General features: G+C 43.8%; 2 protein-coding genes across 3 annotated transcripts in view; one reads left to right on the top strand and one right to left on the bottom strand.

Annotated features, from left to right (window-relative positions):
- Positions 1 to 14,378, top strand: part of epn3a (epsin 3a) — a 23,337-nt gene extending 8,959 nt beyond the window's left edge. The window contains exons 3-11 of one of the 2 annotated variants that reach the window (XM_070551327.1): positions 10,239 to 10,351; positions 10,978 to 11,061; positions 11,457 to 11,549; positions 12,021 to 12,104; positions 12,294 to 12,420; positions 12,582 to 12,737; positions 12,858 to 12,947; positions 13,015 to 13,251; positions 13,333 to 14,378. In XM_070551327.1, coding sequence (XP_070407428.1) covers positions 10,239 to 10,351; positions 10,978 to 11,061; positions 11,457 to 11,549; positions 12,021 to 12,104; positions 12,294 to 12,420; positions 12,582 to 12,737; positions 12,858 to 12,947; positions 13,015 to 13,251; positions 13,333 to 13,622 — 1,274 coding nt within the window. In that variant the 3' untranslated portion in view covers positions 13,623 to 14,378. The remainder of the gene's footprint in view (positions 1 to 10,238; positions 10,352 to 10,977; positions 11,062 to 11,456; positions 11,550 to 12,020; positions 12,105 to 12,293; positions 12,421 to 12,581; positions 12,738 to 12,857; positions 12,948 to 13,014; positions 13,252 to 13,332) is intronic. The other variant, XM_070551328.1, reaches the window with a different exon arrangement.
- Positions 14,379 to 14,800: 422 nt separating this feature from the next.
- On the bottom strand, positions 14,801 to 16,488 carry arl16 (ADP-ribosylation factor-like 16). Its single transcript, XM_015948416.3, has 5 exons — positions 16,298 to 16,488; positions 16,088 to 16,143; positions 15,888 to 16,004; positions 15,681 to 15,796; positions 14,801 to 15,544 (listed from the first exon to the last, which is right to left on the bottom strand). Exons 1-5 carry the CDS (start codon positions 16,407 to 16,409, stop codon positions 15,379 to 15,381), a joined length of 567 nt encoding a protein of 188 aa, XP_015803902.1. The 5' UTR covers positions 16,410 to 16,488; the 3' UTR covers positions 14,801 to 15,378.
- Positions 16,489 to 16,497: the final 9 nt, after the last annotated feature.

Genomic DNA, 16,497 nt, shown 5'->3' with positions numbered 1-16,497 from the left:
TTATATACTGGTTAATATATTTTTGGGTTCAGTTGCTTTCATGTGGCCTAATGTGAGTCTATTTGGGATCATTGGAATGATCAGCAGCATTTCTTGATGTGACTTTATGGCAGTTGCCCAGGGCGTCATTGCAAGGAGGATGGCATTCATTTACTTTTGTTTTATTTGGTATTTTTTCAGTCAGTTTTGGAAATAGTGATCAATTTTGATTAATTCACAGTCTATGTTTAATTATATTTAAAATAAATGTTAACAGATGAGATCAAACAAAACAGATGAGAATTGCCCTTAAGCTGTTTAACTTGGACCAAGCATTTTAGGTCACAGATAGATGTAGCTTAGGGTCTCTGTCTATACACCTTATAAGACAATTTAGGTGATGGCATGTTGTTTTTCTGCTATTGAACTGTTTTCTAATAATGTTGTGTTAAATAAAGTGAAGGAAGGAGAGAAATAACGTTTCCCTAGCAGTTTTTAAAAATTTCTCCATGTAATCCGATTAATCGATTAATCGTGTCGAGACCCCATCCGATTAATCGATTATCCAAATAATCGTTTGTTGCAGCCCTACTTATCAGTTTTCTTTAGTTTCTACATGAGGGCTTCATCGCTAAATCGAACAAATCAGCCGTGTTCATTCTAAAACATGCAGGAAACGTGGTGGACTGCAGCACCAGGTATGTCTGCTGAAGTCCTGACAGGTGAAGTTGCAAGTGGAATACTGTGGCCACAGGGGGCGGTGGGGTCTGTGTGGCATTTCATTAACCCTGTAAAGATCATTGTAGGACATGCTGGCTGAAGAAAATGATTTAAAGTTCTGAAAAATTTGCATAGTAAGAATTTCAGAACAAAATTACTGTAACTTGTCATTTGTGCTACTTTTCCAAAATTGTAAATCAGGATCAAAGACATTTTTTGTCATATTTTGATAGGAAAAGGCCTTTTAAAGGCAGAGATGTGTAAAAGTATTAGTCCTCTTACAGATGTCTTCTCTGTTTACTGTTTCACTTAGATTTTTTGGATCAGCAAACACATTTCAGTTGAACATAACTTCATTCAGTTCAAATGTATGATGATTGCACTTCAGAAGAAGAAGAAGAAGAAGAAGAAAACCATGAAAAAAAACAATTAAAAATAGGGGAAATTATTTTTTTTAATTAAAAAAATGAGAGCGAAGAAAGAAATGAATAAGAAAAGGCAATACGGCATCCTGGGAAAGAGAGTTGTTAGAAACAGAAGCATGTAGAGAACGTAGTCAGGAAGAATCAGCAGGAGGTCAAACCAAAGCCAGTCTGAACAGATGAGTTTTCAGCAGCTTTTAAAGGACTCCACTGATCGGGGAGAGAGTTTATATTATTATTATTAATAATAATAATAATAATAAGGGAAAATGCTTTCCAAACCAGCCTGGCCTTACTAGGAAAAGCAATCACTCTCCTTAGTAAACCATGAATCAAAGGTGTGGAACACTACAACACTTTTTGTTTTTAATTATTTGATCTAAATTAGTCACTCCGAGTTTTTCATGCCAGCTGAACTTGAAAAGTCTCCTACACCTTTTTCCTGCATTAGCTTAGGATAGAAAATAGACTGTTAAACTCTAGGATTAGAAAATCCTGACGGATCTACTTCACACCGTAGCTTAAAGGGCCTCTTCCACATTAAACACATGTTGAAGCCCTTATATTGTAACAGGTATAAACTTTATATTTTCATTTTATAAAAAGTAAGATATTTGGGAAAAAATCTGCTATTGCTGTTCTAACTAAGCTCTCCTAGCTCATCCGTCTAAAAACAGAGCCTCTTGCTGGAAACCAGATGTGACGTCGCTCAAGTAAAACGTTCCTGACTCTGCACAAAAAAAAACATCTGCAGCAGCAGCACTGCGCTCCAGATCCTGAATACAAACATACATTAATGTTAAATACTGAAGGTGCACAGCCATGCTGTTTTGAGCCAGCAGCAAGAGTTGATGGGAACAGGCAAAATGAGGATAACTAATTTAAATGGTGAAAGAAGAGCTGCTGAAGTGTGGGAACTTCAAAATGCACACAGACTTGGAAACACTAACTGATAAAAGCATTTTTAATTAAATATATTTGGACAGAAACCTGTCTCCTGACATATTACATTAAACACGTTTCCATAAAAATAATTTTGTTCTCTAATTTACGAGTTTTCTTTCTTAACATTTGTTTTGATGTCTCACTATTGGGATACACCCCTCCGCACAGTCCTCAGAAGCACTTATCTCAATACGCCAATCCCGATTGGCCATTGACCGTGACGTACGCGTCACCTGCTACTACAAGTAGCAAGCGTCCCAATGCACGCGTCATTCAGTTTCCTTTTCTCACGTCGGTGGTTGCTTATCTCACATGTAAGTTAGCTCAACTGTTCACAGACGGAGCTAGCTAATATTTTCTATTTGTCGCCGAACAATAACTTACTGTCCTTCTGTCCTGACCTTCACCATAGGTTCGGGGCACAGCAAGCAGTTTCACACTCCAGTGCACCTGTTCATTCTTTAGCTAACACACCAGTTAGTCCACATGGAAGCTGCTTCTCCACCCAGAGGAGTTGAGGACATGGAGGCTCGCCTCTGTGCCTGCGGGAACAAAATCTCGAGCAAAGACCCACACAGGGTTTGCTCGGGCTGGAACACGCCCAGCTAGCAAGTTCCCGGGTCATGCGAGAGCAGTTCTTGCTTCACCCTGAAGAGCCTTCGCTGGTGGCTGGCGCGCCAAGCTAGAATGTCGGGGAAGGACCATCGACATATAAATATTGGGCAATGGGTTTCCATAGACTCCAACAATAAGTTTTTGGTCTAAAATGGGAGGTGGCCACCACCACCATTTTGACCGTGTCACAGGTTCCGTCAAGCCCAGACAATTCCACAAAAAGGAAGAGAGGTGGAGCTGAGGGTGGGGCTGTAAGGCTGGGATCAACTGACGACACCCAGTCGAACTAGCTACAAGCTAACCTGAAGCTAACCCAACGCTAATGCGGAGGTGGGAGCTAAGCTAACGGTGGTAGCAACCTAGCTACAACCGGAGTTAACAGTGCACAACACCAGAGCTTCTGAGTCAGAGATTCGCCGGGCTGACCGCTGGGTAAAACCGGGTGGAACACAGAGGTCTCCGAGACCTCCACAAGCCAGCAGCCGCACAGCAGACAAGCGCCGCTGCGATCTGAGATGCGCAGAGTTGCCGCTGGGGAGAACCGGGTGGAAAGGTTTCCATCCCAGAGCTCCACAAGCCGTCAGCCCGCGCAGCAGTCAGGAGCCGCGATCAGACCGAGCTGCGGGGAGGGGAGAACCGGGTGGAAAACATCGGTCTCCTGAGAGCTCCACAAGCCGATAGTGGGAACCCAGCTCCACCAACATGTTATATTTCAACCCATTTTCTAAAGTGCAGCATTATGTTAAATGCACTGGGTTTTACCCTATTACATTTACATTTCATGGTTAAACAGTACATGTTAAAATCTAAGCTCAGCTCGGCAGTGACCTAAAATACATAAATATAATTTTACTTACCGAAAAAATGAAATGGAGACTCATTGGACGCTCTATTAGTGCAATTAATGCCACAGCAAGTCATTTTGTCCAACAATTGCACAAATAATATCCAAACAAGAATACACACACACAGAGACTCAAAATCCCGGAACAGTTTCCAGGCCAGACCGAGGCTCTACTGAGGCCTTTCCCCGGAGCTAGCTCTGTGGTCATGTGGGTCTGATGCTCATTAATTATACAGAATTTTAGGCTTTTAATACACTTAAACAGAAGACTGAGAAAAAAAATTCACCCCCCTCAGAGTTGCCATGAGTGTAAACTAGATCATTTATGGGCCATTCCCATCTACCTGGTCGGCCCTGCCCGGATAGCTCCAGTCGGCCCCAGCCTGGCACAGTTGATTCCACATGTCCTTGCTTAGGTATGCAAGGAATGCAGTCAGAGACATTTTCAGCTTCTAGGTAATCAGCATGATAATGAATGATAATGAATTGAGCATGCCTTAAGCCCATGTGGGCTGATTCGACCCACCATTCAGAGGCTTGCTGTAATGGAAGGTGTGAATTTGCTGTCAGCAGTGGGTGTGTTGGCCCTGGTCAGCCTGAAGCAGACCACCTCAGAAAGAGGGCTGAAAAACAGTCTTGTTGCACCCTGAAAAAAGGCAAGCTACCAGTAAGCAAGCTATGCTATCCGGGCCGGGCCGGGCCGACCAGGTACAGATGGGAATGGCCCATTAAACAAAAAACATGTTTTGGAACCAGGCTGTAAACATGTTTATTTCTGCTGTGAATTTGGTATTTTTAACATGGGAGTCAATGAGGATTTGCTCGCTTCTGACACCAGCCCCCAGCGGATGAGGGTGGAACTGCAATTTTTGTCACTTCCGCGTTGGCCTCAATTTTTCACCCGCATTGTGGGGGCTTGGGAAGGACCCATGCCTGCCGGCCCCTGGGCCGCCGCCTGGGGCTGCCGACGAACATGCCCTCCTGGAACCGGAACCGTGTGCTGAACCCAGCTGGAGCTCCCAGCTCGAACTGGCCGTTACAAGCCACCACTTCGAGGACGTGTTGGAGTTGGACTACGGAGACGACGAGGACACCTCGGAACTTCTCGTTTTAGAGGAGGACAAGGATGATGACGTTTTTCTCCCCCTCACTCAAGCTTCCATGCCTAGCTTTCCGTCCTCTCCCAGGGATGAAGCGGTTTCTCTGACTGCTCACCTGGACATGCAGTCAGTCTGCCGACGCGCTGCGACCAGGCTCAACATCCCCTGGCCCACAGTGGTCACTGAAGCTATCGGATCAGCTCACATCCTTCAGGGAGAAATCTCCTCCCTACTAGAGAAAAAAGCAATGAGCATTGTGCCTCCCGATCAGTCTCAGAGCGGTTTCTACTCCAGATACTTTCTGGTCCCAAAACGGGGAGGACCAGTATTCGCCCGACCCTGGATCTGAGGGCCCTGAACCAATGCCTCAAAGTACAAATTCAAAATGCTCACGCTCTCATCCCTTTTGCATCTGATTCACCAGAGCTACTGGTTCACCTCAATCGACCTGAGGGATGCATACTTTCACATTCCCGTGTACCCTCCACACAGGAAATATCTGAGGTTTGCCTTTCAGGGAGTGTGTTACGAATACACCGTGCTCCTCTTCGGCCTCTTGCTCAGCCCGAGGGTGTTTGTCAGGTGTACGGAGGTGGCAATCGCCCCACTGAGAGAGAGTGGCATTCGACTGGCCAATTATTTAGACGACTGGCTCCTGCTGGCACGGTCCAGCGAGGAGGCCATGTCAGGATTGGCGTATAGAGATGGGTGCTTCTGAGGAATCCACGGAGGGGCATATCCTATAGTGAGACATCTCACTCATGTTCCTCAGAGAATTGGGGTTAAGACCACGTCACACACGCTGATTGTGATCCATCACTTGTGTGGTCTGGGTTTCAGAATAAACTGGCAGAAAAGCATTTTACTCCCCTCCCAGAAAATAACCTTTCTAGCAGCTCAATCTTCCATCCTTATCCAGAACGACTGGCCCAGCTTATCCAGCGATCACCAACTTACAGGGGCACGTCTTGGCCTTCTGAGGACCCCACACCCAGAATCGTGTGGGTCATAGCAGGAGCCAAGACGTCAAGCTTATAGAAATGTGCAAATGAGAAGAGCTGGTCCCCCCTATGAAAGTTCCCTGTCCAATTAACATACTCCTTTAGCACGCAAACCGGACACAGCTTGTGCAACCGCTCCTCCTCTGGAGAGAAGGGAGGTGGGTAGAAAGCTGTGAGGAGAATAGGAGAAAAGGAGTAACCTAAAGTTTCTAAGGTAACTAAATCATAACCGCTGTTATTTTCTGACTCTTGAGTACACCGCTATATTCCCTGTTTACTAAATGCGAGCACGGCATTGGTCAGCTCAATCTAGACTTCAGCTAGTCCAGAATTCAGCAGCTAGGTTCCTGACTGGAGTTGACAGAAGACAGCACATTACACCAATTCTAAAATCTCTCCACTGGTTGCCCGTTCATCTCAGGATCAATTTCAAAATCATGCTGCTCACTTATAAATCCCTGAACAGTCAAGCTCCTCCATATCTGTGTCAACTCGTCCATTACTACAATCCGCCTCGTGCTCTCAGGTCTGAGGATAAGCTCCTCCTAGCTCTTCCAAACGCACGTCTGAAAAGCCGTGGAGAAAGGGCTTTCTCTGTCTGTGCTCCCAAGCTGTGGAATGCATTACCACTACTAGTGAGGCAAGCACCAACAATTAGCATTTTTAAATCTCGCATGAAAACTCACTACTTCAACCTTGCATATAATACATAATCATGGACCACTTTCGACATCAGCATTCTTTCTACAATAGAATGCACAATAATTAACATCTGTATTACTGTGGTTCTTTCATATGTTTTTATCTGTTGTTTCACATTCCTTTGTGTTTTTAGTGTTTTACGACTGTTAGTTCGAGTATTTTCTTGTTTTCATTTTTTCTTATAAACTATGCTTTAAATGTCATTCTGAACGTGTTAATTAACTGTAATCTTTTAATGTACAGCGCCTTGTCTGGTTGTAATGCCATGTTGAATGCGCTTTATAAATAAAATGGTATGGTATGGTATGGTATGGTATGGTATGGTAAAACTGTCACGTGACAGCCACTTTACTACTTTCTCATTATACTCGTAAGAAAGTGTTCCCACATTCAAACAGCGATCAGAATAAAAAGCAGGTCTACTTTAGAAGAAGAAAGTTTAGTTTTGAAATCAGTGCAAAATGTATTTTTATGAAACAAACAGCTAGTGGCCACAAGAGGTGGGAACAAGATGAAATGAAAACAAAATACAAAGAGACATACTGGATGCCATATTGGATGGGTCCGTCACTCTCCAAAACCTAATCGGAGTCGACGCTGAGTGAGCAGCTAAACTTTTTTTCGTGCGGTCTACGGATCCAACAACTGACGTGCTATTGATAACAGATTATGTGGGATCTTTTGTACATTCATTCTGTGTGTATTATCCATCTGCATTACGGTTATTTTTTTCATGCAGCAAAAGAGTTGTTTTTATCTAGTTTTTCTGACGTTTCGACTATTACTGTAGGTTTCCTCAGAGCTTTGCCGATGTTGGCGGCGTCACTTCCTTCTCCGTTTATCAGCGGGCGAGAGAGGGCGATATCGTCCTCTGCTGCCCGCGCTCTCCTCGCCGGTCATGGTTGTGTGTCCTGGTCTCCTCATTTCTATGGCTTTCTTAATCCATCTTTTGTATTTTTGTTGTCCGGTGTTTATGATCCGTGTTCCGTCCCAGTCCATTATATGGTTTTCTCTTGTGCAGTGTTCTGTTACAGCTGATTTCTTTCTTGGATTTTCTGCTTCTTGTTTCGCTGCTCTTGTGTGTCTTCGACTTGTTTCTTTCTCATACTCTTTTCTATATTCTATTGTTCTTGTGGCGAGTTTGTGTCTGGTTCCTCCTACGTGTGTTTTATTTCAGTTAGCATGGGATTTCTTAACGACTCCACACTTATGTCCTGATGTTATATCGTCTTTTGGGTGTACTAGTCTTTTTCTAACTGTTGTGTATGGTTTTGTTGGTGTGTTTGTTGTGTTTTTTCATTGTTGCCATTATTTTTTCTGTTATGCCTTTGATGTTTGAAAGGGTTATCACTGGTTTGGGTTCTTGTTTTCTGGATTTCTGGTTCTTCCTTTGGTTGTTCTTTTCTTTCTGTTGTTGTTTGTTGTTTTCCTTATGGGCCATTCCCATCTGTACCGGCCCGGGCCGGGTAGTGTAGGCTGTTTACATATCTGGGTGGCCTGGTATTTTTCCGGGCCAACCAAGGCTCATTCTCAGCCCTCTTCTGGAGGGGGTCTGCTTCAGGCCGACCAGGGCCAACACACCCACTGCTGACAGCAAATGCACACCTTCCATTAGAGCAAGCCTCTGATTGGTGGGTAGAATCAGCCCACATGGGCTTAAGACAAGGATGTGTGGAATCAACCGGGCCAGGCTGGGGCCGACTGGGGCTACCCGGCCCGGGCCGACCCGGTACAGATGGGAATGGCCCATTAGTTTATTGCCCATGTCTGGTATCTGCAGTTTTAAGTGTTTTGTATATGTTTTTGCTGCTACCGCTGTGGGCCAGCAGTGGCGCTAATCCATCACCTCGTAGCTGCCAGCCACTAACAAGAAAAAGGGAATGTAACCTGTCTCGTCCAACCTACGGAGCAGGTTTGTTCTCCAGTGTGTGTTACCATGGTGAATGGGAGGGGCTTCAGGGTAGCCTTGTTTGTCAGGGTATCTGCAGGTTGAAGGGAGCCAAATTTAAGACTTTTTAAGACCTTTTTTAAGGCCACTTTGACCAAATTTAAGCAACTTTTGAAAATTTAATTTAAGCTATAATTTCCAGCTATTGCCTGGAACCGGTGCTAACCACGTCGCGAACGTGGGATTAGCCATCCAGTTACCATTAAACTTGCACTTCCCCATGGCGCAAGCTCCCACTAGCTTATCCAGCTAATGTGCTCATCTAAAAATAGCCCCCTTTCACAACCAACTGAATGTGTACGGTTCCGCTTTTGCCAACATCGTACACAAAAAATGCTGAACACTAACTAGAAATTCACGAAATTTTTTACAGAAGTAAAAGAATCTTGTTTATTGGGTCTTTGGTAATTTAAGACCTTTGGAAACTGTATTTAAGGATTATTTGTAATTTTTAAGGATTTTTAAGGCCTTAAATTTGGAAAAGCTAATTTAAGACTTTTTAAGGTCCTGTGGATACCCTGGTTTGTGGAACCCAGTTTGGAGAAATTAAGGTGGCATTTTAAAAGAGTGGTTTTTGGGATTGGCTCTTTTTTGTGGGATAAGCTTTCTTTGTAGAATACAGCCCAGATGTTTGAAATCATTAGTTACCTGTGTTTTGTTTATGAAATAACTGGTTTGATGCAATACCAGTATATGATATAATAACAGTATTTGTGTGTGTGTGTGTGTGTGTGTGTGTGTGTGTGTGTGTGTGTGTGTGTGTGTGTGTGTGTGTGTGTGTGTGTGTGTGTACACATATATAGTGGGTACAGAAAAAATTCAGACCCCCTGTTACTCCTGAAACTGAAGGACCCCTCCAATTGTACAGTACCATCCAACATTGGCCAATAACTTGTCTCTCCACAACATGGAGCTCATGTCAGGCATCATAGCAATTATGATAAGTGGGCGTATGGATCAATATATAAGCACAACACAAAAGGGCATCAGCAGAGATACCAGAGGAGCCAAACACCAGCTGCTGATAGACCAAACAGTTGCCCAAGACTGCAAATACTGACACATCAACCTGTGTAAGGCCTGGATTGATTACAGGAAAGCCTATGACTCACTGCTGCACTCATGGAAAACCTCACCAGGGAGGCATCCTTACTAGATGCCTGAGCCACCTCAATTGGCTCCACTCAATGAAGCCAATTGCAGCCAGTTCCATAAGTCTCCTAGCCTAGTGAACTAGACCAAATTCTTGCTTTGCAAATTTTAAATAATACATTTATTTAGTCTGGCTTGCCAGGCTACAAGTCTCCATCAAATGTAGCAGATACCAAAGAGACGCCCTGTCCCCACTGCTGTTCGTCATAGGTCTGAACCCCCTCAGCCAAAGAATCAACAAGTCTGGCTATTGATACCAATTCAAGAATGAAACCACAATCAGCCACCTCCTCTACAGCAACACATTTTTTTATGCAAGTAATCCAGCTCAGATGAAGGATATAGAGGGGGAACAGAGTGGAAGTGATTAGTTTCCAAGATGCCAATATCTCCCTCTTTTAGCCCAGTGACACCAACATCGCTATGCTGATGACTCCCTTTTTATTCGTTTCCCAAAATTTGGACACGAGTCCTGCTCCCAGAAGATCCGAGGTTAAAAGATGGGCCCTGTTCCAATGCATCCATTCCTCTCCCCCACCGGCAACCTAACCAGGCACACAGTCACCCCATTGTTCTCATTGCAGGCAGAGTTGGGCAGACTAGAGCAAGCCAGACGAGCAAAAGTTCTAAACCACAGGCGATGGAACATTAACATGCAAAATCAGTGCCAGCACAGCGCGGTTCTGGCCTTAAACCATCGCCATTAAGTGTTTTTTTCTTCCTTATTTAAATCTTTCTCCTTCCCCCACATTGCTCCCGATTTCTCCTTCTAAAACTCATATACAGCACATGTGCTCTTAATCCCTGCAGCCCCCTCGTCTCGGCTTGCTCCAGACCTGGAACAAGCGATGCCATCGACCAGCGGAGAGGAGGAGCTGCAGCTGCAGCTGGCCCTGGCTATGAGCCGAGAAGAAAGTGAAAAGGTACATCTAAGTAAAGTAACACACACTCTTCCACCAAGCACAGAGCTCTCCGCTGCGGTACATGCATCTGACAGAAAGAGGTCTCTCAGCTGTGCTAGTACTAAATATTAAACAGCTCCCACCCACATGATCAAACACTTTGTCTGTCATGGTGGTCAGGCACTTTCCTGTCTGTCTTCTTTGCCATCATTTCCCAGAGATGAAAGCGATGAGCTCTTATGTTATCAGCAACGGTACAGGGACCAATCAGGGTGAGTGATGCTGAAGATTGAGAGAGGTGAGAGTGAAAGAGTGAGAAGGCAAACAGGATCTGTGTATCGATCCGCTCCTAAACATCCACACTCTGCCCTCGCCTACATGACGAGCCGTTTTTAGTTTTCTGCTAAGCTACAGCTGGAGTATGCTACTCCAAAGCAAATTTCCACCTCTGAAATCAAACAAATGAATAAATCAAATAATTAAATATTATGGAGTCCATTAGACTTTTTTTTTACTTTAATGTTAAATCACTGTTTTACATTACCTGTGATTACTGCACTTTGCAAATGAGTTGTCAGTGAATCACTTTAACTAAATCAAGCGTGCTTTGATTAGTCTTCCTCCTAATCCTTCCTGCTTGACTCTAGCCACCTCCCACAGTGGATATAGATGAACAGGCTCAGCTCCGGATGGCTATGAATCTCAGCAAGAAGGAGGCCCACAAGCCGAAAGTAAGTGTGGACCAGGGGGAGCCTTTCTTTGCATCCTATGCGTATCGGCCTGCTGCCCTACACACTAAAATAAATCTCCCATCTTCTCTCCGTGCACCCCTCCTTTTCTTCTTTAAAGTTTGGATTGAACGTTTTCATCTCTACATCACTTCTTCACCTGGAAAAGGCCATTTCTCCAAACAATAATGATGTCTGGTTTCATTCTTTCATTCCTCTAACCACTAGATTTAATCTTTTAGCCCAGTTTGTTGAGGTCCCACTCTGGACACCGGTCTGCTGCTGAAAGGACCAACTCCTTCACTTTTTCGGGGATGTTTATGGAACTGAATGAGGATGTCCAAGCCTTCAATTGTCATATTATGATCATAATTAGCACCCTGTTTAATCCCTCACAGCCAGTCAAACGCGTACCTGCTGCCACTGTGGACATGGATGAAGATGCCCAGCTGGAGCTCGCTCTGAGTCTGAGTAAAGAGGAACACCAGCAGGTAAAGACTTTCATTCTTAAGATTTAAAAATGCAGCCTGAAAAGTTAGCAATGTGTAATTAATAGGTGAAGTTATGAGTCACATTGATCCAATAAGAGGCGGATGTACCTGAGCAGTTCAGTCAGAAGTTTGAGATTCAGATTTTTGCAAAAACTCTATTAAAGAATAAATTCCACACATTCTGCTTCTATTGAGCATTTTATCTTTACAATCTTCACAACTTTGTCATTTCACTTCCTGTTACAACCCATCTTTTTCCTCCTGTCTGCTAATTAGTAGACAATAGAGCTGCTCTGTCACAATGACTGATTTCCTACCAGGAAATGTCATGGTTCCTTCCAACTGCGTACATGCTACTGCAGGAAGCTTGTTTCTGGCTGTAGTTAGGACATACATGAAGTATAAAATGACAATATGCATATCTTTGCCGTAAGCTGTCATGCTGAAATGCATCCATGTGTCTGTTTATAGGAACAACTCAGTCGCCAAGGGGATGAGTCTCAGCTCCTGAAAGCTCTGGAGGAGAGCAAACGTGAAATGGAGGGAAAAGGCGGGGTATGAAGATGTTCTGGATGGGGGTGGGGGGGCAGATATTTTAACAGTGCAAAATAAAAGCAGAAATTAGCTAAAAGTGTATGACTTTCAGTTTTAACTTCCATCGGTCATACAAATGAAAACATCAGCCCTGTAAATTATTACTTACGTCATATTGTTAAACTTTATTTTCCCGGTTTGCATTCTCAGACAGCCTTTATGGACCTGGTAGATGTCTTTGCAGTGCCTGCAGATGTACCTCCTGTCAACAACCCCTGGGATAATCCTTCCCACCAGGCTGCTGGGGCCAGGGGCACCGACCCCTGGGACTCCCTGGGTGAGCCTCGAGTAGATTCATCACTTGGGACTAGTCAAGCACCTAGTTGGATGCTAAACTTGAACTAAAACTCCTAATGTTTCCAATTAAGATAGTAACGGTAATCTCAATTTTAGCAGCATTTCTGTTGTAGTTGATGTACTTTTTAAATATTGTTAAAGACAACCCAAGGCCCGATTCTCCTTGGATGGTGCCACCACCATCCAACAGCCCACCACCACCATGGGAGCCTCCAGCCAACCCCTGGGCTGCACCGCCAAACCGTGTCTCTAACCACAACCCCGCAGGCAGAGATCTAGCTTTTCCTGGAACCTCTGGTGAGAGTTGTTTGTGCGACACACACACTTAGCTCAGATAGACAAAGGAAAAGAGGAACAAATGGAAACATTCAGACGTGTGGTTTGATGATAAACTCTGTTGCTATGGTTTATGATCAGCCTCTTCTGGAGTTGATCTATTCTTGGCTTCGTCGGGAGTGACTAGAGGACCTGTTGGTGACCCTGCACTTCGTAGTGTGAGCCCTTTGGGTACGTAGTTTTATTTACACCCGCTTTTGTGCATCCAGCATGCTTAGTGTTGCTCCTCTCCTGCTAGATGGAGACCTGTTTGATGAGGCCATGGATGGTGGTCCTGCGAGTGTTAATGGACGAGAGGCTGACAGTCCGGACCTCTTTGAACTGTCCGGTATCAGAGAAAGCCTGACTGACACCGCCCCTCGCACCTGCCAGACGCCCGAGGCCTTTCTGGGACCCACAGCAGCTTCCTTGGTGAACTTGGACACTTTGATCCCAGCAAATCCCTCAGCCAAGACCACAAATCCCTTTTTAGCAGGTATTTGTTGGCAGCTTGTACCACAGATATTCTGTTAAATAGGAAGAATGTTTATTGTTCTACTTTTTGATTTTGGTTTAGGCATTAGTGCTCCATCAACTGCCAATCCATTCCAAAATGAGCAGCCAAAGCTCAGCCTGAACCAGATGAGCGCCACATCTGCAGCTCCCCTTGCCACCTCTCTTCCATACAGTGCCTCTTTGCCCCTGCCCACCAGCCACCAGGATGCCACCATCTCTATGTCAATCACCCACCCCCCTCAGCCTGGTCTGGACCTGCCGCAGAAGCTCCCTGAGCCCTTGTTGCCATTCTCCTCACCCAGCCATCAGGAATCACAAGCTGTAGAGAGCACCGAGAACCCTTTCTTATAAGGACCGCTTTAACACGACAAACATGACTGAGAGAAATGATGAAGGAGCAAAGCACCACACGGTGATGCTCATTGAATAACACAAACCAAACTCCAGTGCTAAAGACTTGTATGAAATCTATTTTTTCCTTTTCTTTTATGTATTGTTGTGGAAAATGGAATATTTTCTTGCTGCAAGCTGGTTCTGCTCTCAACAGAAACCTTTAAAAGAGCGGGGACATTTCATTGGAAACGATGGGTGTCATGCAAGACTTCTCTTGAGGTCATAATCTGTTACTGACAGCAAATAGCAGCTATGCAAAAGCACATCAGATCAAACCCAGTGGAACCTGAAGGTCGTATCATCAAACTACATGCCTCGGATATCTGGAGATTAGCAAAAGTTATTAAGACAATGCATTTAGTGCCTGAAATGTTTCTGTTCTAACGGATTTAACCTGCGTGGACCAGAACTGACCGGTTTAACAATCTACATATTCATTCACTGAAGTGAGACGAAGTGCAGAAGGAACGGATTAAAGTGTTGTGATTCAGTTTCTAAGTACGACGATATTTAAAATGGAAAATTGAAGTTTTATTAATTGCTTGTGATTTACAAACTCCCATCAAATGTAGCAGTAATTTCTACAATTCTGTGTGTTTTCCAGATGAGTACTTTTCATTCCCTCATCTCCCACAAGCATCAGAACATTCTTACGATCACTATGGTCGTTTCTGAATTATATGGAAAATAATAAAATGATGTTCAGAAATGAAATCAAATGAAACTATTTTCTGATATTGGAATTTGTGATAGAAATAAAATAAAAACAATATACAGATGAAAAAAACTGGCTGATGATGGGGAGTAAAAATCCGCTCCCTATTCCATTTGCTAGTATTTACTGTGTGATTGTAGCCCTCTTAAGCACCTTATTCCACCTGATGGCAGCATGTCCCTTTCATTGTCCATCCAAACTTCTTAAGATTTGCACAAGTCTTTCCAGGAATGACGGACTTCAGGTCTTAAAATGTCTGTAGGAAGTATCGGGCATCTTCTCTAGCCTGCTGAAAACAGTCCATACTCCTTGGATGGGGCTGATATTCTGCTAAAGAAACTTTTAAGTATTGGGGTAAGTGCTACAAGCAGCAAAGCAAGCATTTAAATGTGAACCCCATTTTACTGAAGGTGGCACGATCTTTTTCAAGTTGTGATTTATTTTGATATTCACAAACTCTGAGAGCTCCAGTTTGGTTTCCTATCATAAAAATGATTAGAGTGATTCTGATCCTAATTCTGATCCATTTGCCTTTTGTGCCTTGTTCTTTGATGATGTCCCTGGCCTGTACCCTCTGGTGTGTAGAAAAGTAACTTGAACCAAAACTCCATATTGCTCTGTCTGCCTAAAGCTGTTGGCTGTCACACCACTCATGATTCTCTCAGTTCTCTGTTTACCAGACAAGAATGTGAACAGAGAAGGGATCTCTAAATGACCAATGGTTGGAGCAGAAATGTATACTGATGATATCCCAACTCCAGTCACAATGGTCACTTATGCAGTTGTCTCATCTCGCATCAGATCACGTTCTCACTCTAATCAGTACTGAATGGTACCAAAGACCCAGTGCAGTTTTTCTTTTCTTATATCTTTAGCCACTTTTACAGCCTCCAGTCCTAAAGATAGCATTCAGATCCTCCAATAACAGTGTTTTGGAAATGAGAATATTGATGTCTTTATCCAAAGGGCTTTTTAGACTTTTGCCTTTCCTGATCATGATCACTTGATTGTGACGGACTCCAGCCAGCTCAATACTTCTTGCAGTCCTTGCCCAGAGCTGGCACTAACTTCCTTTGTTGTGATGGACTGAGGAGCACTTGCAATGATGTCATCTATCCGGAACAGTGACTTTATCTCTACAAGGCTCATGATGCAAGGAATGTCTCTGGGGAAGAAAGAAAACCAAGACAAAAATGGCATGAAAAAAGGGTTTCTCCTAACACACAGTTGTGATTTTGCATAAATGTCTTGTGTTTTTGACTATTTGCATTTGTAGGAACTGATGTTTATGAAATTCCTACCTCTTGTTGAAGAGAATAAGCACAGATGCACGGCAGAGAGGCTCAGCTGAGAGCACAGACAGCAACAGGATGCACGAGGAGGATATCTGAGCTATGTTAGATGAATCCACGACGAACTATGAGAAAACCATAAAAAATATTTGATCAAAATGATTTGTTTCCTTATTGAGTATTTAAAAAAATGCTGTATATATTCAAGTGTCTTACAATGAGAGAGAAGCAGTCTGTGAAGTAGCTGGGCCATATAGGGCCCATGCAGCCTCCCAGCTCCCTTACTGTCACCTTCTTCTTCTTTAGGGTGAGGTCTGTCAGATTTGTTCCTACCTGAGGTGATCAAATAGATGAGGAGTCACATCATAAACAAGCGTGTTCGCGTGCTATTAGAACTGGATTTCCTCAGCGCTTACTGTGGGGAGAGTGGGAGGAGGAGAGCCCACTTCACATGAACCATGCAAACTAAGTAGTGAGAAATCTGTAAGGAAATGTTCAGTTACTGTAGCTTCATTTCAATGCAAAGAAACATTTGGTTTAAAGTAGTAAATAGCATAGCATTTAGCTAGCTGCATTAGCCTTCACAGATAACTAGTTTAAAACACTTAGACGAGCACAAAGGATATCTTGTAGGCGTTTAAGTAATAAAGACTTTCCTGAGCCAGTCGCTCCGAGGAGTAAACACATTTCATTGTTGTTCATTTCGCCTTTTTCTGCGCAAGCAAAGCATTTCAACATGTTTAAATCATGTTAGAGGCTGCCGCACTTGACGCCATGGAGACGCTCACGTGACCCTTCGTCTTGACACTGATAGGTCCAATTTGAT

Source organism: Nothobranchius furzeri, chromosome 5 (assembly GCF_043380555.1).
Source record: "Nothobranchius furzeri strain GRZ-AD chromosome 5, NfurGRZ-RIMD1, whole genome shotgun sequence".
Lineage (NCBI taxonomy): Eukaryota > Metazoa > Chordata > Actinopteri > Cyprinodontiformes > Nothobranchiidae > Nothobranchius > Nothobranchius furzeri.
The sequence above is the reverse complement of the archived record's forward strand: the minus strand, read 5'-3'. Positions and strand labels throughout refer to the sequence as shown.

Coding starts and splice junctions, on each gene's coding strand:
- arl16 (XM_015948416.3), bottom strand. CDS start 16,409: ATGTTGAAATGCTTTGCTTGCGCAGAAAAAGGCGAAATGAACAACAAT. Junction 16,005..16,087: donor CTCCTCCCACTCTCCCCACA/GTAAGCGCTGAG, acceptor TGATCACCTCAG/GTAGGAACAAATCTGACAGA. Junction 15,545..15,680: donor CTTATTCTCTTCAACAAGAG/GTAGGAATTTCA, acceptor TTTCTTCCCCAG/AGACATTCCTTGCATCATGA.